The sequence below is a fragment of the Staurois parvus genome, unplaced genomic scaffold (assembly GCF_062004578.1).
Source record: "Staurois parvus isolate SC_StPar_1 unplaced genomic scaffold, SC_StPar_1.0 ptg000029l, whole genome shotgun sequence".
NCBI lineage: Eukaryota > Metazoa > Chordata > Amphibia > Anura > Ranidae > Staurois > Staurois parvus.
In genome coordinates this window covers 267,084-290,423 of record NW_028317825.1, presented here as the reverse complement: position 1 = coordinate 290,423, position 23,340 = coordinate 267,084, and the positions used below count along the sequence as shown (strand labels likewise).

Sequence of the window (23,340 nt, the reverse complement as noted above, 5' to 3'; positions counted from 1 at the left end):
GCAACAGTGTCTTTCTTGCCCTGTCTGTATGGGTGCATGGTGCAAAATGGATTCTGTCATGTCTGCTGACATTGTCTGAATTTGTACTTCCAATGGACACTGTCTGAATTCTAGGCTGTTTTTCAGTTTTCATAAATTGAAGTGGAACCTATTCAGTTTTACTGCAAGTGGTGTAACAGTCTTGGGACTTCTTTGTGACCTGGAGTCAGGGCCAGTGCTAGACTATTTTGCACCCTAGGCAAGACCAGCTACTTGCACCCCCCCCCCCCCTCAAAAAACATGTTTAAAAACAGTAGAGAATATTAAATCAACAAAACATGAAACTGCTAAATTTCTTTTAATTTGCAATAATAAGTGCCATAAGATGCCACCAGCACCAATATTAAAGACAAAATCTGTGTCACGGACGGACTTTATGGAGGATGATGGATCCACACTGACAGATCCCAGGCAGGAATTCCCCAGGCAAATGGCGGGAGATAAAATGCTGTGACAGCAGGCAGCCCACCCCACACACAGAGAACACCTCAACTGAGCGATCCCACACAGTGACAGATGTGACACAACACACCCCCACCAACACTGACACAGATTAGCAGGCCAGCGGGCACTAGAAGAGCAGTCTTTGGGATCGTGAGGATATCATCACTCACTGACACATTGCACATGTGATGGATGGCTGATCTGGTCATACTCACACAGACATGAGACATCAGAGTCAGACATTAACTTCCTGTGCAGGTGCAGTTCCGCCTCAGCTGATGAATGGGAAGAGGGGGCTGGAACTCCACAGTGATCAGCGGCTGGCTTGTAGTAAGGGACTGAGTCTGAGAGGAACACTGAAAGGAGTGGCTACATTGGCTCCAGACACGCGGCATCTTCCTCTGTCCTTTCTTTCTCCCCTCTGCCGCCCCTCCCCTCAGCTGGAGGATCATTCATGATGTGGCTGTGTCCCACACAGAGAGAGTGATGGCCTGTGTTGTGCCCAGGCGCCGCTAGATGACAATGTGCCCTTGGTTTTGCCTAGTGGAAGCACCGGCCTGCCTGGAGTTTAAAAGAGTGGTCACTGCGAATGATCAAATGGATATGCTTCTTAAACATCTTTTTGTCCTGTTTTCATATACTGTATATTGTGAACATCTTAACTTGATTTATGCCTGGCCCTTCTTATACTTTCTAGGGGAGCCATATGTAAATCCAGTAATGTATGATGCCTTTCAAGAAATGCATGGTGTATATTCTGAATACATTTATTGTACCAGTATTATTTTCTTCACTGACATTTCAGTGTTTTTACCTTCCTGTTTCAGCAACATGAATTTATCTGCTATGTCAGGTACATCCATCTCTGTCAGTCTTCCTACAAGTGCCTCTTTAGAATCTCTACCAGCAACTAGGTATCATGACAAAACAAATCAATCAAAGATAGCAAATATGTAAGTATTAAGTAATGGCATGTTTCAATATGTAAAAAATATACAAATGCATTATCTTGCATGTGTGTATATATATATATATATATATATATATATATATATATATATATATATATATATATATATATATATATACAGTTGTGTTCAAAATAATAGTAGTGTGTTGAAAAAAGTGAATAAAGCTCAAACACCTTCTAATAGGTTTTATTTCCATACACACAAATGCATTGGGAACACTACACATTCTATTCCAAATCAAAACATGAAGAAAAATATATCAAATTTGTGTTGTTCCTCTAAAAAAATTGAAGAAAAGTGAATATTAGACTGTTCAAAATAATGTCAGTGTTTGTATTCTTCTTTACAAACTCAAACATTCACTATATAAACTAAAATATGTTTGAAGATTTTGCTTTCCTTTGAATCATTTAATTAATATTTAGTTGTATAAGCACTGTTTCTGAGAACTTCTGTACATCTGTGTTGCATGGAGTCAACCAACTTCTGGCCCCTGTGAACAGGTATTCCAGCCCAGGATGATTGTACTACATTCCACAGTTCTTCTCTATATCTTGGTTTTGCCTCAGAAACTGCATTTTTGATGTCACCCCACAAGTTTTCTATTGGATTAAGATCCGGGGATTGGGCTGGCCACTCCATAACGTCAATCTTGTTGGTCTGGAACCAAGATGTTGCACGTTTACTGGTGTGTTTGGGGTTGTTGTCTTGTTGGAACACCCATTTCAAGGCCATTTCCTCTTCAGAATAAGGCAGCATGACCTCTTCAAGTATTCTGATGTATTCAAACTGATCCATGATCCCTGGTATGCGATAAATAGGCCCAACACTGTAGTATGAGAAACATCCCCATATCATGATGCTTGCGCAACCATGCTTCACTGTCTTCACAGTGTACTGTGGCTTGAATTCAGTGTTTGGGGGTCGTCTGACAAACTGTCTCCGGCCACTAGACCCAAAAAGAACAATCTTACTTTCATCAGTCCACAAAATGTTACGCCATTTCTCTTTAGGCCAGTCAATGTGCTCTTTGGCAAATTGTAACCTCTTCAGCACGACTTTTTTTCAACAGTGGGACTTTGCGGGGACTTCTTGCAGATAGCTTGGCTTCACATAGGCGTCTTCTAATTGTAACAGTACTCACAGGTAACTTTAGACCTTCTTTGATCTTCCTGGAGATGATTGTTGGCTGAGTCCTTGCCATTTTGGCTATTCTTCTATCCATTCGAATGGTAGTTTTTCGCTTTCTTCCACGTCTTTCAGGTTTTGGTTGCCATTTTAAAGCATTTGCGATCATTTTAGCTGAGCAGCCTATCATTTTCTGCGCTTCTTTATATGTTTTCCCCTCTCCAATCAACTTTTTAATCAAGGTACGCTGTTCTTCTGAACAATGTCTGGAACGACCCATTTTCCTCAGAATTTCAGAGAGAAATGCACTGTAACCAGCATGTACAACATTTGCTGCCTTCCTTCCTTAAATAAGGTCAATAATTGCCACCTGTTTTTCAAAGAATGAATGACCTCACTAATAGAACTCCTCACTGCTATTATTAAGTGTTCTTGCATGGCAAGACCACTTACTGTTATCTCACATATATATTCTTATTATTATAGCCAAATTTACCACCCTAACTCCTCCCACAGTTTTTACACTACATAGACAGTAATATACCAAAACGTGCGGATTGTTCCCGATTGGTGTGCTATTACTTTGTGAAACGTTTCGCCGAATGGTTCACGAAATATCAGCGTTTTTGTGGTGAAATTGGTCCCATAGGAATGAATGGCGGAATGTTCAAACCTAGAGTGGGAGCTGACAAAAGCTAGAGTGTGAGCTGAAAAATCAGGACATGATTTCTAAACTGCCATCACTCCCTCATTTTCAAGCCCACCTACACAAATCTTATATCAAAACGTTCAGCTATCCCTGCTGCCACTAAAAATATCCACGGCTAAGCCGTAGTCCAGCTAGTTTTCACAATATGACCATTTGTTTGCAACTCACGCCGCCCATTGACATTCATTGAAACTCCACTCTATCCACCTCAAATTTGAAGGGCAATTTCTAAACTGTGACTGTGCCTTCATTTTTAATATTTCAGAGACATACTATGCATCAAAATGTAGGTCTGGGTCTTGATTTTCACAATATAAAGCTTTTCGGTGTAGGATTTATAATTTTTAAACTACAACCGTTTGAAGATGGCAACCGCCAGTGAAGTGAGCAAGTTGGAGCAGTTTGTTTTTAACCGCTCTTCTCTGCCCTTGCTGTAGAGTGAGTTGCCATAGGAACCCAGGTGTGTGAGCAGGCAGCAGAGTGATAAAAGCTAGAGTGTGAGCTGAAAAATAAAAGTTGAAATGCATTTCTCACTCTATCAAGCTTGCCATGTGCACTTTTTAAATTTGATCAATCAATTGGTTAGTGTAATGTTCACTATCTTTACTCACTCCAAACACTCCACACAGTTACTCTGCCCACTCCATAAAGTTACTCTGCCCAGTCCAACTTTTTCACAGTTACTCCAGCCACTCCACCCACACCACAGTTACTTCAACCACACAACAGTTACTCCAGCCACTCCAACCACACAACAGTTATTCCGCCCACTCCAGTTGTAGACTACTGGTGGAGGTAAGAACACTTCACACAATTTCCCCAGAAATTGTAGCTTTTCTAGTTTTGAACATGCCCCTTTCAATTAGTGATTCCATTACACAGAATCAGCAGCATGCATGTCATGACTGTTGGCTCTGTTGGATTTCTATTACTCTACTACACCTGCTAGTAAATTATTTGCCATGTAGAAATATCATTTCTACCAAAACCAGTGATTGATCAGGTTAGTGATGTCTGACTGCTATTATTTTGAACACAACTGTGTGTGTGTGTGTGTATATATATATATATATATATATATATATATATATATGCAAGTGGCTAAATGGTTGGCACTTCTGCCTGGCAAGACTAGGGTCGTTGGTTCAAATACCAGCCACGGCACCACCTGCCTGGAGTTTACATGTTCTCCCTGTGCCTGCGTGGGTTTCCTCCGGAACTCCAGTTTCCTCCCACACTCCAAAGACATGCTGGTAGGTTAATTGGATCCTGTCTAAATTGGCCCTAGTATGTGTATGTATGAATGTGAGTTAGGGACCTTAGATTGTACACCCCTTGAGGGTTAGGGACTGATGTGAATGTACAATATATATGTAAAGCGCTGTGTAAATTGACGGCGCTATATAAGTACCTGAAATAAATAAATAATATATTAGTTATACAAACAGTTAATGCTTGATCGCAACCATGCGATGAGTATATCTTGACCTTGTCATGCCGGCTCTAGTTCATCCGTCTACCTCTCAGACATTAGATACAGTGGAAATGAGCATTGCATTAGATAAAGTGGCAAGGAGAACTGCAGAGCCAAGGGAAGTTCCAAGTTTTCCCTATGCTCAGACATTTCATATAAAACAGCCAAGGGGAGACCTGGGAGGACTTTCCTCACTCTGCTGGGTGCTGCTACACCTGAGATTTGTGAGTACATTTTGGGAATAAAGCAAAAGAGGATTATGTGCTGGGGAATGTTTTGGCCAAGGGGGAGATGTTTGTACTGGAAGATGGTGTTTATGCTTGCGAAGGATGATGTGTGGTATGTTATACTGACCCCTGCACTCTGTGTTACATATTCTTGATCACTGCTCTCTGCATTATTTACTCGTAAGCTCTGATCTCTTTTTTACACACTATTGACTGCTGCATTATGCATTACTATTGACTCCTGCACTGTACATCATGTATTACTAAGTCATGACCTCTATGTTGCTCCTTACCGCTGTACTCTGATTTACATACTATTGATCCCTGCACTCTGCATTGCATTGTACTGACCCCTAAAATCTGTTACTTTTGCAGATGCAGTCTGTGTTACTTACGATATTTACATTTTGTTATATACCACTGACAGGTGAACTCTGCATTACTTAGTCCTGACACCTGCACTGTGTGTTAAATGCTACTACTTCTGCACTCTGCTTTACTCCTGATGTCTGCAGTCTGCACTCCATACTACTGACCTCGGAACTTTGTGTTGCCTAATTCTGAACCCTGCATTCTGTGTTACAAACTATTGACCTCTGAACTCTGCATTATTCACTATTGACCACTGAATTCTTCAAACCTTTCTTACTTTTTGAGACCTTGCTTTGACCTCTTCCATGTAGTTTGGCTAGATCTCTCCAGGGTGCTTGCTCCTGCTGTAAATTCTTACTGAAAAGCAACATTACCTAGCACTGTCCGTATTTTTTTTCATTTAAATCCATGAACAGCCATAATTTCATGTTTGATTAGTGTGATTAGGCATACAATTCTGGCTGTTATAAGAAAAACAACTAAACAATCTGGGTTTAACATAATATTTGTATCATATTCATATACAGTTGCAAGAAAAAGTATGTGAACCCCTTGGGATTACGTGGAGTTTTGCATGAATTGGGCATAAAATGTGCTCTGAACGTCATCTAAGTCACAACAATAGAAGAACACAGTCTGCTGAACATAATACTACACAAACATTAGATGTTGCCATGGTTTAATTGCACATAACATGTAAACATTCACAGTGCAGGGAGGAAAAAGTATGTGAACCTTTGGACTTAATAACTGGTTGACCCTCCTTTGGCAGCAATAACCTCAACCAAACGTTTCCTGTAGTTGCAGATCAGACCTGCACAACGATCTGGAGTCATTTTGGACCACTCCTCTTCACAAAACTGTTTCAGTGTAGCAATATTCTTGGGATGTCTGGTGTGAATCGCTCTCTTAAGGTCATGCCACAGCATTTCAATGGGGTTGAGGTCAGGACTCTGACTGGGCCACTCCAGAAGGCGTATTCTGTGCTGTTGCAGCCATTGTTTTGTTGAATGACTTGCATGCTTTGGGTCATTGTCCTGTTGCATCCCCCATCCTCTGCGGAGCTTCAGTTGGCAGACAGATGGTCGTACGTTTTCCTGCAAAATGTCTTGATAAACTCTGGAATTCATTTTCCCATCAATGACAACAATCGTCCAGGCCCTGAGGCAGCAAAGCAGCCCCAAACCATGATGCTCCCTCCGCCATGTTTCACAGTGGGGATGAGGTTTTGATGTTGGTGTGCTGCGCCTTTTTTTCTCCACACATAGTGTGTGTTCTTCCCAAACAACTCAATCTTGGTTTCATCTGTCCACAGTATATTTTGCCAGTAGTGCTGTGGAACATCCAGGTGCTCTTTTGCAAACTTCAAACGTGCTGCAATATTCTTTTTGGACAGCAATGGCTTCCTCCGTGGTGTCCTCCCATGTACTCCATTCTTGTTTAACGTTTTCCTTATTGTAGATGTGTCAACAAAAATGTTAGCATGTGCCAGAGATTTCTGTAGGTCTTTAGCTGACACTCTGGGATTCTTCTTTACCTCATGCAGCATTCTGCGCTGTGCTCTTGCAGTCATTTTTACAGGACGACCGCGCCTAGGGAGAGTAGCAACAGTGCTAAACTTTCTCCATTTGTAGACAGTCTGTCTTACCGTGGACATATGAACATCAAGGCTTTTGGAGATACATTTGTAACCCTTTCCAGCTTCATGCAAGTCAACAATTCTTGATGGTAGGTCTTCTGAGAGCTCTTTTCTGCGAGGCATGGTCCACATCAGACAGTGCTTCTTGAAACCAGTAAACCCAAAACAGGTGTGTGTTTTTTAAGGGCAGGACAGCTGTCAGCAACACATCCAATATCATCACACTGATTGGAGTCAAGGTTGGCTCACTCCTGGCTCCAATTAGCTCTGGGAGAAGTCATTAAGCTAGGGCCTCACATACTTTTTCCTCCCTGCACTGTGAATGTTTACATGTTATGTGCAATTAAACCATGGCAACATCTAATGTTTGTGTAGTATTATGTTCAGCAGACTGTGTTCTTCTATTGTTGTGACTTAGATGACGTTCAGAGCACATTTTATGCCCAATTCATGCAAAACTCCAGGTAATCCCACGGGGTTCACATACTTTTTCTTGCAACTGTATATATATATATATATATATATATATATCTATATATATATATATATATATATATATATATACACATAGGTGAAACTCGAAAAATTAGAATATTGTGCAAAAGTTCATTTATTTCAGTAATGCAACTTAAAAGGTGAAACTAATATATGAGATAGACTCATTACATGCAAAGCAAGATAGTTCAAGCCGTGATTTGTCATAATTGTGATGATTATGGCTTACAGCTCATGAAAACCCCAAATCCACAATCTCAGAAAATTAGAATATTACATGCAATCAATAAAACAAGGATTGTACATAGAACAATATCGGACCTCTGAAAAGTATAAGCATGCATATGTACTCAGTACTTGGTTTGGGCCCCTTTTGCAGCAATTACTGCCTCAATGCGGCGTGGCATGGAAGCTATCAGCCTGTGGCACTGCTGAGGTGTTATGGAAGACAAGGACGTTTCAATAGCGGCCTTCAGCTCTTCTGCATTGTTCGGTCTCATGTCTCTCATCTTTCTCTTGGCAATGCCCCATAGATTCTCTATGGGGTTCAGGTCAGGCGAGTTTGCTGGCCAATCAAGCACAGTAATCCAACGGTCATTGAACCAAGTTTTGGTGCTTTTGGCAGTGTGGGCAGGTGCCAAGTCTTGCTGGAAAATGAAGTTAGCATCCCCATAAAGCTCGTCTGTGGAAGAAATCATGAAGTGTTCCAAAATCTCCTGGTAGACGGCTGCATTGACCCTGGACTTAATGAAGCACAGTGGACCAACACCAGCAGATGACATGGCTCCCCAAATCAACATAGACTGTGGAAACTTCACACTGGACTTCAAGCATCTTGCAGTGTGTGCCTCTCCATTCTTCCTCCATACTCTGGGTTCTTGGTTTCCAAATGAGATGCAAAAGTTGCTCTCATCAGAAAAGAGGACTTTGGAGCACTGAGCAACAGACCAGGTCTGTTTTTCTTTAGCCCAGATAAGACACTTCTGACGTTGTTTGTTGTTCAGGAGCGGCTTGACAATACGACATTTGAAGCCAATGTCCAGGATCCATCTGTGTGTGGTGGCTCTTGATGCACTGACTCCGGCCTCAGTCCACTCCTTGTGAAAGTCCCCAACACAGGTTTTGATTCAATTGTCCAATTACTTTTGGTCCCTTGAAAAAGAGGGGATGGCTACTCTTATGAGCTGAAATTCCTAAACCCTTCCTTCAATTTGGATGCACGTACCCTCAAATTAAACCTGAGAGTGTGCACTTTCAGCCTATATCCATTATATAACTTATAGCTTGAATATGTTTTGTTAAATACCTGAATATACAGTATATGGACCTAACCTTCTTTAGTTCACCTAAAGTTGATATTTAAAGGTATAAGTGGAGCTCAGCTGAGCTCTTGACTTCTTGGCCATGGGCAACAATGGTGAGTAATCTTATATGATGATCTCTCTGGTATGTAGTTAATACTATTGGCTATCATTTTTAGCAGCACATTAAAGTGATTGTAAAGCTTGGGAGATTTTATTCATTAAAATAACAAACATGTCATACTTATATGCTATGTGCAATGGTTTTGGACAGAACAGTCCCAATCCTCCTCTTCCCGGGTCCCCCGCCTATTCTTCTGGCTCCTCTCCCCACCAAATGCCCACCATAGGAATCCGCTTCCTATGGTGGTTACTTGTGCATGTGTGCTCCCTAGCCGGCTGTTTGCTTCTATCCAGACCAGTGTTTCTCAACCTTTTTTCAGTCAAGGCACCCTTTAAAATTTTATGGACAGTCCCGAAGCACCCTTTAAAATTGTGGACAGTCTTGAGTCACCCAATTCTAAAATGTAAACAACTATTCTAATTGTTTTATATAACATAGCAACATCCACACATGTTGGGCACCCAATGTTAGAGATGATTTATTCTTCCAAAGCAAACACACTTTTGCACACTGGTACTGAGTAGTATTCCAGTGTTTCTCTTCTCCCTCAGTTTTTCTCCATCGCTGAGCTAATGTGACCCCAGCACTGATGGAGAGGGGCAGGGGAGGGTCAAACAAGGATGCTGTGCAGGCAACCTTATCACCTGATCATGTCATTGGTTGTCAGGACGCCGGCGGCTAGAAGATTGTAATGATGCACAATGAAAACTCATGGCTTTGTGTAACTAAAAGGCAGGCTTGTTCCACCCGGTTGCTTGTACATACATTTTGAGGCATTTTGCCAAGCCACCCTTGAAGAAACCTCAAGGCACCCCGGTTGAAAAAGATCCAGACACACAGCCTGGCTTGGCCCCGCTCCCTGCTCACAGGTTTTGACTGACAGCAGCAGGAGTCAAAGGCTCCCGCTGCTCTCAGCCAAACCTGTAAGAGTTGGGAGAGAGGAGAGGAGCTTCTGCAGATTTGCACAGCGCTGGACCGAGATCGGGCTCAGATGAGTATTTAAGGGGGGGGGGGGAGCTGCGGGGGAAGCTGCACTTAAAAGGATTTTTACTTTAATGTAGAGAATGCATTGAGGCAAAAAAACTGGTTACTTTTTACAACCACTTTAAGTGTGCTGGAAGTGAGGTAATGCAAACAAGAAACTAAATCTCTGAGCAAATGTATTTGCCAGTGTAGCTCCAGCCTTATATCTCTTTAGACCGGCAATACATGAATTGAAGTTCAGCAGGAACCAGCCACATTTTGATTTTTGTATGGGCACCCTGGCTGTACACATCAATCTATTCAACAGCTGTCCCTCCACATTGATTTTGACCTCCTCACCTAAGTTCACACAATGCTGTAAACTGATAAGTGTTAACAGAGTTCTGCTCATAATAGGGTGTAAGACTAAGGAGTCTGTTTTTGTTTTTTTTTTATTTTAACACAAGATCTACATAATTTTCATCCAGGATTCACATTTTTTTATTTTGCCTAGGATGGAAGTGGGAGTTGCAGCCATCTGTATTCAGAGAGTGTGGAGATGTCACCACAACAGAAAAATTTTTAAGCTACTTAAACATGCCATCCGAGCTGCTGTAAGTATGCATTATATGGTAAATACTCTTCATGACATTATGGGGTTGATTTACTAAAACTGTAAAGTGCAAAATCTGGTGCAGCTTTGCTTAGAAAGCATTTGGCTTCAATGTTTTTTTTTGTCAAAGCTTAAAACAGTAGTTTACCACTCCCCAAAAAAATCTAAATAATGGCCAACCTGCAGGTTTAGGTCATAATGTACTAGTATGCACCGCATACTAGTGCATTATGACAGAGCTACCTGTACAGGAAAGCCTTCCAGCACTGCCACGGCTCCATAGCTCCTCCATCTTCCCTGGTCTTCCTTCTGGGTTCACGGACTCCAGCAGTATGAATGTGCTGTGCGGAGTTGTAATGATGTCACTACTGTGCATTCGTGTGGCAGCTCTCGGCTGCGGCACGAAGTTCTGAAGGTCTGGCACGCTGTGTCGTCCCTTCAGAGTGCATGTGCCGGTGACATCACCAGCTACATACTACATGAATATCTCCTAAACGATGCAAGTTTAGGAGATATTCACTTTACTTCCACTTTAATAGAACAAGCTGAGGTTAGAAGCTGTATGGCTACCATGCACAGTTGCACCAGATTTTGCATTCTACAGTTTTAGTAAACCAACCCCTGTGACAGTTTATTTTCGATCTAGAGAGTGTGAACTACTGCATTTACTGTTTATGTATTAGGAGTGTACCTAAATAAACTATTATGGAACACAAGAAGTGTCTGTACGCGAAACGTCTAGTAAGCATTTTAACCTCCCTGGCGGTATTCCCGAGTGTAGCTCGGGGTAAAGTTTCAGCACCACAAGCGGTAACCCCGAGCTACACTCAGGCTTACCATGTGGCTCTGCTCTACGATCCCTCGATCACTCACCTTGTCCTGCGCTCCCGCGATGTCCCTCCTGCAGTGTCCCTGGCAATGTAATCCAGCGGATGCCGGCATCTGTCATCTGGGTTCCGTCCCCTGCGAGCGTCGGGACGTACGGGGGACGGAACGGCGGGAAATTTGAAAATTGACAAAAAGTGACATTCACTAAAATCACTTAAATCACATAGTAAAACATTACTGTATCAAACCATTTCACATACATTTTGTCCCTAGTGCTTTGTCCTGTGCCCTGCCTGCATTTTTACTGTTCTTTCTGCCTGGAAACTGAGAAAAGTTCATGGCGTCCAAAAAGCGTCCCTTTAGGTCAAATGCAATTTTAGACCAGCTAGAGAACGGCGATAGTAAATTAGAACCACTTGCAGAATTGAGTGATAATGATTCGTGGGGGAAATTCGTCATCAGACACTGAAAACGATTTTGCGACTTTGCTCAGTGATGTGTGAACTTGGCGCTATATTTCAAATTTCAGTGTTTTTGGTTTGATTATATTATTGAATTCAATTTATTATTATTATATTATTATTTTTTATGATTATTTATTAAATTATAATTTATGATTTCGTGTTTCAAGTTTTATCCTACCCGGGATGTTTACTAGACTCTTGTTCGGACAGATTTCAGTGAGTTATTCCTAAAAATTACAGGCCTACAATAAAAAAAAAACATATTTCCATGCAAAAAAAGTACCGCTTTGAGCACAGAAATATGGACATAATCAGACCGCTAGGGAGGTTAAGTGCTAGGCCAATGCTGGCATGCTATTTGTTCTCTACTAAGCTTAATACAAAGGTGTTCGAATAGGTTTTCTTTTCATAAGAATTGAAGAATTACCTCTACAAAAATGGCATAAAACACGTGTTTCTTTTATTACAGTAAGCTTTCTTACCCGGCAGCACCTTTCCAAATATCGTGGGAGAAAACACTTGGGGTTGATGCTAATTTGCACAACAAAAGGCATTAGGGGTGTATTTACAAAACAAATCACAAGTATTCGTCCTGTGAAACTACATGTTCATTTGTAAAGAAAACACACAGGAGGGTGCAAATGCCTGGTGCATTACCAGATAATTAGCTCTGATTTCTGAAGCTCTGAACCCTTCTGTCTCTTCATGTAATCCCAGACAGATTCCATGATGTTGAGATCAGGGCTATGTGGGACTCCTTGTTCTTCTTTACACCGTAGATAGTTCTTAACCCCTTGACGCTGCTGGTACACATATATGGGTCTTAATCTGTGAGGTGGCATATACTGTATGTGTATGTGTACCTGTTTTGTGTTGGGAGCGCACCACACAGTCTCGTACTAACGATTGGAACAGGTTGCTGGTCATATGATTGCCGTGATAGCCTCGGTTTGGCTAGTACAGTGATCAGACACTGTGCAGCCTGCCCCTGTGTTTTCTTTGTTTTCTGAATGGAGAGAAAGATAAAAATGGCTAGATCAAGGTGTCATCAATGTTGGTGTTAAGGTTAGTGTTAGGGTCAAAGTCAGGGTCAAAAATCAGGTTGGGTAGGATTTAAAAAAACCAAACATTTTTTAAATTAGTATCAGCATCAGTGTGTTTTTAGGTAAGATTAAAAAAGCAAAATGTACACTATTGTTTTTGGGCCCTACTACTTGTAAAAACAACAAATAACATACAAATCACCCTCTTATTTGCGTTGGTTTCCGCTGGGCTCTGATGGGACCTTATTCCCTATTTACTTGTTCTGGAGTTTCATCTCCAGTCATTACTGTTTGCCTTTAATGGGTTCTAGGTTTTTGTACATTTTCCTGTTTGTGATATATTGATCATTGTCACCCTGTGCTCAGGGTCAGTTCACAATTGCTGTCTGAGTGTATTATGCTATGCGTGTACTGTTTTTTTCTGTTAATAAATGCTTTATGGAAAAAACATACACATATGTAGTATCGCTGAGATTGTCAGAAGCAGGAGAATTTATTTTGGATTGGTTTTTGGTGGTAAGTTATGGTAAGAGCAAGAAATATACAGCTGCATTTAAAATACATTTTTTTTACTTTTTTGAGACAGTTTTTCTTTGATAATAAAAAATCAGGGGATATTCATTACCATTTACCACCAAAAGAAAGCCCAAATTGTCCTGAAAAAAACAAGGTATAATCCACCTGGATACACTAAGTAGTTGCATTAACATTTGTTTTACCTGCAGTCACCAAGGGGTTAATGACATTGGCTGTATGCTTGGGGCATTGTCCTGCTGCAGAATAAACTTGGGGCCAATTGCAAGCCTAGTATGGCATGATGGATAAGTATCTGCCTGTATTTCTCAGCACTGAGGACACCATTGATCCTGACCAAAGCTCTGATTCCATTTGCAGAAATGCAGCCCCAGACTTGCAAGGGACCTCCACCATGCTTCACTGTTGCCTGCAGACACTCATTATTGTACCATACTCCAACCCTTTGTGAACAAACTGCCTCCTGCCACAACCAAATATTAAAAATTTTGATTCATCAGTCAAGATCACCTGCTGCCATTTTTCTGCACCCCAGTTCCAATTCCTTTTCATGCATAGTTGAATCGCTTAGCCTTGTTTCCGTGTTGGAGGTATGGCTTTTGGGCCGCAATTCTTCCATGAAGACCACTTCTGGCCAGACCTATCCAGACAGTAGATGGGTGTACCTGGGTCTCACTGGTTTCCGCCAGTTCTATGCTGATGGCACTTCCGGACATCGTCTTGTTTTGGACTCAGTCACTTACAGACCATTTACCGTGATCTACCAGTGAGCCAAATTAATATAGAATTACGTGCACGTGGAAGAAAGACACTGACACTGTTGCAGTATGTCAACTTCCTAAAAATTCTGTTTTATTGAGGAACTAACAGTATTATTTATAGGGCTTATGATGCAGGCAAAGCATATACATTGATTGGGTGAAATGTCCACTGGGTTTCTGCGTGTTCTTCCATCCGTGTTGATATCTTCCAATCATTGTCTCCAAAAAGACTCATTCCCTTTTATGGGGGTTGTTTACATTAAAAGATACTTTTATCCTAATGAGTCACCAAGGGTGAGACTCAGGATGAAGGCGCCATCTTAATTATCATCATTGTTCTGTCAACCTATATCTGATTGTTTACTTAAGAGAGTAAGGAATTTTTAAAGAGCAAGAAACAGACAGTAGCAAGACTATAAAATTGTCATTTTACTGATCATCTAATAAAACGTGGACTGTCTATCACAATCCATTACAGTCTGATTTTGAAGGGAAGTAAGCATGATGTGTCTTTCATCTGCTGCTTTAAGTATCCTTGGCCAACCACCATGTCTACGGTCCTCAACGTTGCCCGTTTCTTTGTGCTCCTTCAAAAAAGCTTAAACGGCACATCTTTAAACCCCAGTCTGCTTTGAAATCTTTGCCTGGGAGAGACCTTACTGATGCAGAATAACTACATTGTGTCTTGTTGCTGTGCTTAGTCTTGCCATGGTGTCTGACCTGTGACATGAAACTGTCTCACCTTTAGTAGCAGAGTTTGGCTGTTCCTCACCCACTTTTAAGCCTCCTACACAGTTGTTTCTGTTACAGTTAATGACTGTGTTTCAACCTACATATGAAATTAATGATCATTAGCACCTGCTTGGTATAACTGGTTAATCATGCATCTGATTCTAATCTTACAAAATCTCAGAGTGTACAAAGTGTGCAAGTGTGCAAGTGTAAGACTTTTTACAAGACCAGTGCAGTGCTATTCTCACTATATGTAAATTAAATAAAATATTTACTTCTAGAGTAATAGTCTATATAATAAAGTCTTTTTTCTGTAATCTGTGATTTTCTTCCTCCTGTATGCACCAGTTGAATTGTGCCCTTAGCTATGGGAGGAAGCAACCGAACTGAGTGAAGATCCATCCTAGTTGACCTATATATAAAGCTGACACTAAAGAGACCAGGTGAGGGCACATCTGGTCAAAGGTGGTACACTGGTTGTACATAATAAATGCATGGTGCATTTGTACACATAGCACTAGTATTAGTATTCATCTGAAATCTGAGTACTGAGGAGAATGTGGATCAACTGGTGGAAGCACGAAGGACACTTGAGTTGGTACAGCATTCATGTTGACTACTGGAGGATATACAGTTGTGTTCAAAATAATAGCAGTGTGTTGAAAAAAGTGAATAAAGCTCAAAATCCATCTATCCATTTGTCTATCCATTCGAATGGTAGTTTTTTGCTTTCTTCCATGTCTTTCAGGTTTTGGTTGCCATTTTAAAGCATTTGCGATCATTTTAGCTGAGTAGCCTATCATTTTCTGCACTTCTTTATATGTTTTCCCTTCTCCAATCAACTTTTTAATCAAGGTACGCTGTTCTTCTGAACAATGTCTGGAACGACCCATTTTCCTCAGAATTTTAGAGAGAAATGCACTGTAACCAGCATGTCCAACATTTGCTGCCTTCCTTCCTTAAATAAGGGCAATAATTGCCACCTGGTTTTCAAAGAATGAATGACCTCACTAATAGAACTCCTCACTGCTATTATTTTGAACATTCCCCTTTCAATTAGTGATTCAATTACACAGAATCAGCATTTCTATTACTCTACTACACCTGCTAGTAAATTATTTGCCATGTAGAAATATAATTTCTACCAAAAACAGTGATTGATCAGGTTAGTGATGTCTGACTGCTATTATTTTGAACACAACTGTACATGTTTCAAGGTGTGAATTGACCATACCTGAGTGTAAGATCAAATACATCAGGTGAGAGCACAATAAACTGATTTACAAACACAGGAGGAAGAAAATCACAGATTACAGAAAAAAAACTTTATTATATGGATTATTATACTAAAAGGAAATTTGTATTTAATTTACATTTAGTGAGAGTAGCGCTGCACTGGTGTTGAAAATATTATCTAAGCACATTTGTGATGAGAGTAGTCACACCAAATATTGATTTGATTTAAATTTTTATTCTGTTTGGTCACTTTGCATTTTGGAAAGAATAAAATAAAATAAATAAAAATGTATAATTTTGAAAGCATTCTTACTTTACAACATTTTTTTCACATCTGCTTAAAACTTTGCACGGTATTGTACACTCACCGGCCACTTTGTTAGGTACACCTGTTCAATTGCTTGGTAGCACAAATTGTTAATCAGCCAATAACATGGCAGCAACTCAATGCATTTAGGCATCTAGACGTGGTGAAGATGTCTTACTGAAGTTCGAAACTGAGCATCAGAATGGGGAAGAAAGGAGATTTACGTGAATTTGGTATGGTTGTTGGTGCCAACCATGCAGGTCTGAGTATTTCAAAAACTGCTAATCTACTGGGATTTTCATGCACAACCATCTCTAAGGTTTACAGAGAATGGTCAGAAAAAGAGAAAATATCCAGCGAGAGGTAGTTGTGTGGACAAAAATGCCTTGTTGATGTTACGAGGTCAGAGGAGAATGGGCATACTGGTTCGAGATGATAGAAAGGCAACAGTAACTTAAATATCCACTTTTTACAACCAAGGTATGCAAAATACCATCCATGAATACGCAACATGTCGAACCTTGAAGCAGATGGGCTACAGCAGCAGAAGACCACATCGGGTGCCAGTGTACCCATCTTATGATGGCTACTTCCAGCAAGATAATGCACCATGTCACACAGCTCAAATCATCTCCAACTGGTTTCTTGAACATGACAATGAGTTCACTGTACTCTAATGGCCTCCACAGTCACCCAATCTCAATCCAGTACAGCACCTTTGGGATGTGGTGGAACGGGAGATTCTCTTCATGGATGTGCAGCCGACAAATCTGCAGCAACTGTGTGATGCTGTCATGTCAATATAGATCAAAATCTCTGAGGAATGTTTCCAACACCTCGTTGACACCTTCTTAATTCTATGCCACAAAGCATTAAGGCAGTTCTAAAGGCAAAAGGGGGTCCAACCCAATACTAGCAAGGTGTACCTAATAAAGTGGCTGGTGAGTGTATATTTCCCTATTTTCCCTCTTTTCTTTCTTTCTTTTAATCGGTAAATATGTGTCAGTAAATAAACTTTTTTATACTTTTTTTTTTTTTTGAACATGTATATTCCTTGACAATTGCTTTACCATAAAACACTCCATAGTGCTACATCTATGAAACAGAAACATGAACTGTTGGTGGACTTGATGTTAGGTTTGAGAAACACTACTAGATATTAGGGATTACAGTTTTTTCTTGAAATCATTTTGCAGGAAAAATGTGCTGCATATGGCATCCTGAAGAAGGTCAGTCCACTGGAGGCAGAACTGCTGAAGGATCCAGGAATGCAGTGTAAAGTAAGATTCAGGTAAAGGCTGTTCTGTGACATTTAGCAGTACACTTGAGGGACAGATTTTCTGGTCAGAATGTATTCTTAATTCACACTTTTTTTTTTTTTTTTTACAGATTTGCAGGCTATGAGTTCCCACCATTCATTGTCTTTAAAATTTTTCACCGCTCAGGCAATCATAACAGCCGATACATCAGTGGAAAAAGAGTGATTAGTCCTTCAAGTGAGGTGATCTATATATGAATTTTATTCAACATAAATGCACAGCCGTTGTAAAGTGTAATCATTAGCATGAATATATAGTACATATACATATGTACTATGTATATGTGTGTATCTGTTAGTACTACTATACAATATTTATCCTTAATAAGAGCACAGGCAACATGAAAAACAACATTTTTTGTGGAGTAAAGAACATTTAGAATCCCTGTCAAGATTTCATTGCTGCTTGTGCACCCATATGGGGTATTTCCCCTCATTTCCTGCACAAGTGACAGGTGCCGGACAGAACAGGAATAGAAGAAACATTTTCTCTGTGGACACACACAGGAAATAATGTTTAAATGGTACTGTTCATGATGTACAATTTTAACAAATAGACAGTAATGCTACATCAGTATTTCAGTCAATTGCCCCGATTATTATTTTATAGGCTGCAGTGGATGCTTGTAAACTGATGGGGCATCGAACATACTATGACCAAGTGATTTATGATCACCTCGAACATCAGGCATACAAAGTAACAGATGCTGTGGATGTGGCCACTTTTAAAGATTATATGCAAGTAAGCAAAAAATAAATCAGTGTCTATAATTACTGTATTTAAAGATTATCTGAAACATTTCTACATTTTAATGTGTAAATTCATCTTTGCAGCCCATAAAAATGATGATGAAATATCACCTCTGCTGATTAGTTTAGATGTATGCCTTATTTCAGTACTGTATCCTTCTTTCTACACTGTTACTAAAACTCTAAGGTGAAACATGGTCATGTTTGCCATACTTATAACATGTCAGATATGCACATAGCAAAAATGGATTGCCATGCCACTAGTACAGTGAGAGTGTATGTCACTAGTGCAGTGAGTGGCTTTTGAAGTTTCAGCTCTGGCCATGCAAAGCTCTCCATTAAGCTAGAACACGTTTTCTTAATTTTACAAATTTTTAGCACCTGGAGGGTAAATTTATTTTAACTTTAAATATTTTTAAAACAAAAACAAAATAAAATTACCCTGGTGTTAGGACAGTGATGTCAGAAACCAGAAACCAGGCGGAGACAGAAAATGCAGTTAAAATCACACTTTTAATGAAATAGCAAATATAACATAGATCAGGAACATAGTCAAAACAGAAGCCAGGGTTTGGATGCCAGTGCAGGTAATCAGACAAGCCAGGGTCAAGAAACCAGAAGCCAGCATATTCAGAAGCCAAAAATCAGGAGCAGGAACCGGAAGAGAAGTCAGCCAGACCGAGTTGTACATGGGAATACAGGCAAGTACACACTGGAGACCATAGACCATGCAAGTGCAAAGAGGACATGTGCTAACTGCTAAAATAGCACAAAGGGCTGGCTGTAGGCCGGACCAATGAAGCAGGTAATGGTATCCAGGTGAGTTACTGTGGAGACAACAAGTGGCTGGTAATTAACCACAACTGAGCAGCTTCTGAGCACTTGAAAGAAAAGAACTGGTTGTTAAGTAGCCGGAGCCCTGTCCTGACACCGGATCACCTGCTGGTGGCACTGTGGTTCCCTGGGCAGAGGGTTGTAATTCCAGTGTCCACCATTGGGTGTCTCCCAGCAGCCAGCAAACCTAAGTAATCAGTTTACACCTGATGCTGGCTCCTGGGAGGATATTTAGGTCCATTGTTAGGTGCTCCATTGTTTTGCTTGTTGCCAGATACTGCTAGCTGTTATCTTGTTACTGCTCCTGCCCTGTATGCTGTACCCTGTTGCCTTGTACCTGCTCTCCTTTGTTCCTGATCCCAGTTTCTTTCCTCCCTTCCCATTTGCTCCCTGCACCTCCAATTTTCCATGATTTCTGTGTTCCTCATTTTGCACATATTGTATATACAGTAGTTGGTTGTTAGTTATTAGTCAGGTATTCTGTCACTGGGTTTTTGGTTACTTATATTTTAATGGTTTGCTGTGTGCTGGTGTTTGGATGAATTTCACAGTAAATAAATCTCACTTAAAGTATACACATGGGGAGATTACTAAAACTGGAGCGTGTAAAATCTGCAGCTTCCAGGTTTTATTGCCAAAGCTTAATTGAACAAGCTAAAGTTAGAAGTTGATTAGCTACCATGTACATCTGCACCATTGTCTGAGTGCTCCAGTTTTAGTAAATTTCCCCCACAGTGTGGTCCCAGTTTCCTGAGTGTAGCCACGCAGATATGACCACTCCTACTGCTGATTCCTGACACTTGCAGCTCTTACGATTTCCTTCTTCTGACTTCAACATCACTTCTATCTTCTGTAGTCAGATGAAACTCATAAGGAGGAACCAATGAGAGCTGTGGAGGACTCAGGAGATCAACATTCACCTAAGTATCAATTTGCCAGCAGTCTTTAGCGGACTTGTTGAGTTATGGGCAAGCATTTTCATATCAGGTGTCCTGACCCTTCACTCATGACACTTTACACTGAGCATGCTTGTTCTGGGTCACTTCTTGACTAATGTAAGGATGAGAATGACAGCCTTGGAGTTCGTACCTTCCAAAAATAACAGGCACTTGCAACTCCCATATTTACACGTTTCTTTCAGTGTCCTTTTTTTTCTCCTTTTCATTTCTATTATCTATTAGCTGTCAAAGAATTTATGAATGCACAGTCAAACTGTCTATCTTAATAATTGATAGCCTCTTACACATGAGGCTTTGTGTGACAAAAGCTGGAAAGACTGGCTTCTTTCTGTTTCCAGAATGTTTTCTATATTTTTGTCTAGAAACATTTAGTTGAATTATTCCTAGGCATACAATGGAGGGCTTGTAAGATCAAAGCTAAGGCCTCATGCACACCTGGTGTAAAAACGTAAAACAACTGCAAACAAGTGCTGAATATGTTTTTGTATTTTTCCAAGACATACATTTTACTTAAGCAGTCTTTTTAGTAAGTCATTAAAGCGGAACGTCACCCAAAAGGGGAAGTTCTAATTGTTTGCACCCCCCCACTGCCACATTTGGCACATTTGGGTGGGCAGGGGGGAGCGAGTACCTGGTTTTGACAGGTACCCACTTCCACTTCAAATCACCATGCCAATCTGTGAAGACACACAGGTCTCAGAAGACTGCGGGACCATTCAGAAAGCGCAGCATGGCTCGCGCATGCGCAGTAGGAAACTGGATGTGAAGCTGGAAGGCTTCACTGCCTGATCTCTTATCTAAAATTCTGGCACCTGCACCTAAAGCCAATTGAAGAATAGGCTCAGGTGAGGACATTGCTGGATCCCTGGACAGGTAAGTGTACGTATATTAAAAGTCAGCAGCTACAGTATTTGTAGCTGCTGACTTTTCATTTTTTGGGGGGGACTGAAGCTCCTCTTTAAAAAAGTTAATACTGCTGGCAGGCTGGTCTTCAGATAGATGATAAGATATATATGGACAAAGATATTGACTCACTGGCGCTCATACTAGCACTAATGGTTATACGGATACAGACGCTGAGAGGTAGATTGATTGATATTGATGGTAAGCCTAGCTCTGATACAAATATAACTTTATATGTTTTCCTAGTATAGTATTAGTGCAGAAAATCTAAAGGACCAAGCAGCTTGCCCACCAATGCCATATACCATGAAACATTCTGACTGAAGTTATGTGCAAAACTCTGGGAGAGGCCGCTAGAATGTTACCATATACTAGGAAAGGAAAATTGTAATTTTAAAATGTAAAATTTCCGTTGATTTGGTGATTATAAAATCCTAACTGGTTGCAGATCTGCAAAATGGCTTGTGAAGAAATTATGCAAATAAGATGTAATGATATTTTGAATTAATTACGTATTTAATTTATGCCTTTAGTACACAAGTCACCTCGATGAAACGCCAGCACACCTTGGAGGCCGAGATAATTGTTGGAGAAGACTGTCACTGAAAAACATGCCTCGGACAACAATTATGTATGACATAGTAAATTATGCAGAGTCCGGGACCATTTCAGACAGACTTAGAGGCGAAATTAAGTTGCTTCTTCAGATCCCCAGAACTGAGGACCTAGAGCAGAAACAGCTCAATGCGGTCACACAATACAGGTTGTCACAATCTTTCAATGTAATATTTCTGAGCTGTATTCATTTACGGTCAATGTCAATTATAGATTTGTAGCTAGGCCATGTAAAAAATGCTGTGCTGTGGTTTGGCCGCAGTGCGGGCATAAGAGTGGCTTTAGTGCTTTTTACCCACAGTCTTATAGACTTCTCTTAGGCTGTGCATTTTTGCTGCGTTTTCTGAAAGCACACCCTTCATACTGCATCTTTGGTGCACCTTCAGAAAATGTGGCAAAAATGCATGACCTACTAGAAGTCTAAGGGACGTTGGCAAAAATGTGGGTAAAATGCATGAAAATTGGATTTTTTTTTCTACATACTTACCTGTAAAATCCATTTCTTGGAGTACATCATGGAACAGAGCAGGCTATTCATGCTATGTGGGTTTTAGGCCACCCTCAGGTGAAAGGACACTGGGCAACCAATCCAAGAAGAGGGCCTCCCCTATATAATCCCTCCTATACAGGAAATACCTCAGTTTTTGTAGCAAGCAATGACATTCCAGAAAGAGGGGTGGGACCTCTGTGTCCCGTGATGTACTCCAAGAAATGGATTTTACAGGTAAGTATGTACATTACGGGACACAGAGCAGGCTATTCATGGCTATGTGGGATGTCCCAAAGCAATAAGAAATTTGAGGGTAGTGTGACACCATGATAGCCACTGTCAATAAACCCTCAGGACCTACTCAGCCATCCATAAAACACTGCAGCCAAAGGCAGAATCCTCTGTGGCTCTGACATCCACATGGTAGAACCATGTGAATGTGTGAACTGAAGACCATGTAGCAGCCTTGCAAACCTGACCCACTGACATCCTGGTGGAGTGTGCCTTCACGCTAAAGGGTGTGACTTTACCTTTTAAACCATAGGCTTGAATGATCAATTGGCAGATCCAATGAGAAATAGTTGCCTTGGATGCCGCCTGGCCCTTCCTAGGTTCTTCTGGTAGCACAAATAGAGCATCTGACCTGTGTTGTTGCCTTCAAGAAGACCCTTACAGCACGAACCACATCCAAGGAATGCAGAGATCTTTCTCTTGCTGACTGAGGTCTAGGAAAGAATGAAGGCAGAACTATGTCAAGATTGAGATGAAAACCAGAAACCACCTTTGGTAAAAAGCATGGATAAGGTCCCAACACCACCTTATCATGATGCAAAACCAGAAATGGTTCTCTGTAAGATAGAGCTGCCAGCTCTGACACCCTTCTTGCAGAAGTGATTACCACTAGAAACAACAACTTACGAGTCAACAAGACCAGTGGAATCTCTCCAGTAGGTTCAAATGGTGGCTTTTGCAAGACCTCCAAAACCAAGTTCAGGTCCCAAGGACACAAAGGCAACCTGACAGGAGGAGCCATACGCATCCCTCCTTGTAAAAAAATGTGTGGACCA

The 23,340-nt window shown here is 40.8% G+C and overlaps 1 protein-coding gene across 1 annotated transcript in view; it reads left to right on the top strand.

Annotated features, from left to right (window-relative positions):
• The window catches only part of CUNHXorf58 (chromosome unknown CXorf58 homolog), a 54,326-nt gene that overhangs the window by 13,177 nt on the left and 17,809 nt on the right, over positions 1 to 23,340 (top strand). The window contains exons 2-7 of the mRNA XM_089656897.1: positions 1,311 to 1,436; positions 10,401 to 10,500; positions 17,601 to 17,695; positions 17,794 to 17,905; positions 18,333 to 18,464; positions 21,702 to 21,931. Of these exons, the coding sequence (XP_089513023.1) occupies positions 1,311 to 1,436; positions 10,401 to 10,500; positions 17,601 to 17,695; positions 17,794 to 17,905; positions 18,333 to 18,464; positions 21,702 to 21,931 (795 nt within the window). The remainder of the gene's footprint in view (positions 1 to 1,310; positions 1,437 to 10,400; positions 10,501 to 17,600; positions 17,696 to 17,793; positions 17,906 to 18,332; positions 18,465 to 21,701; positions 21,932 to 23,340) is intronic.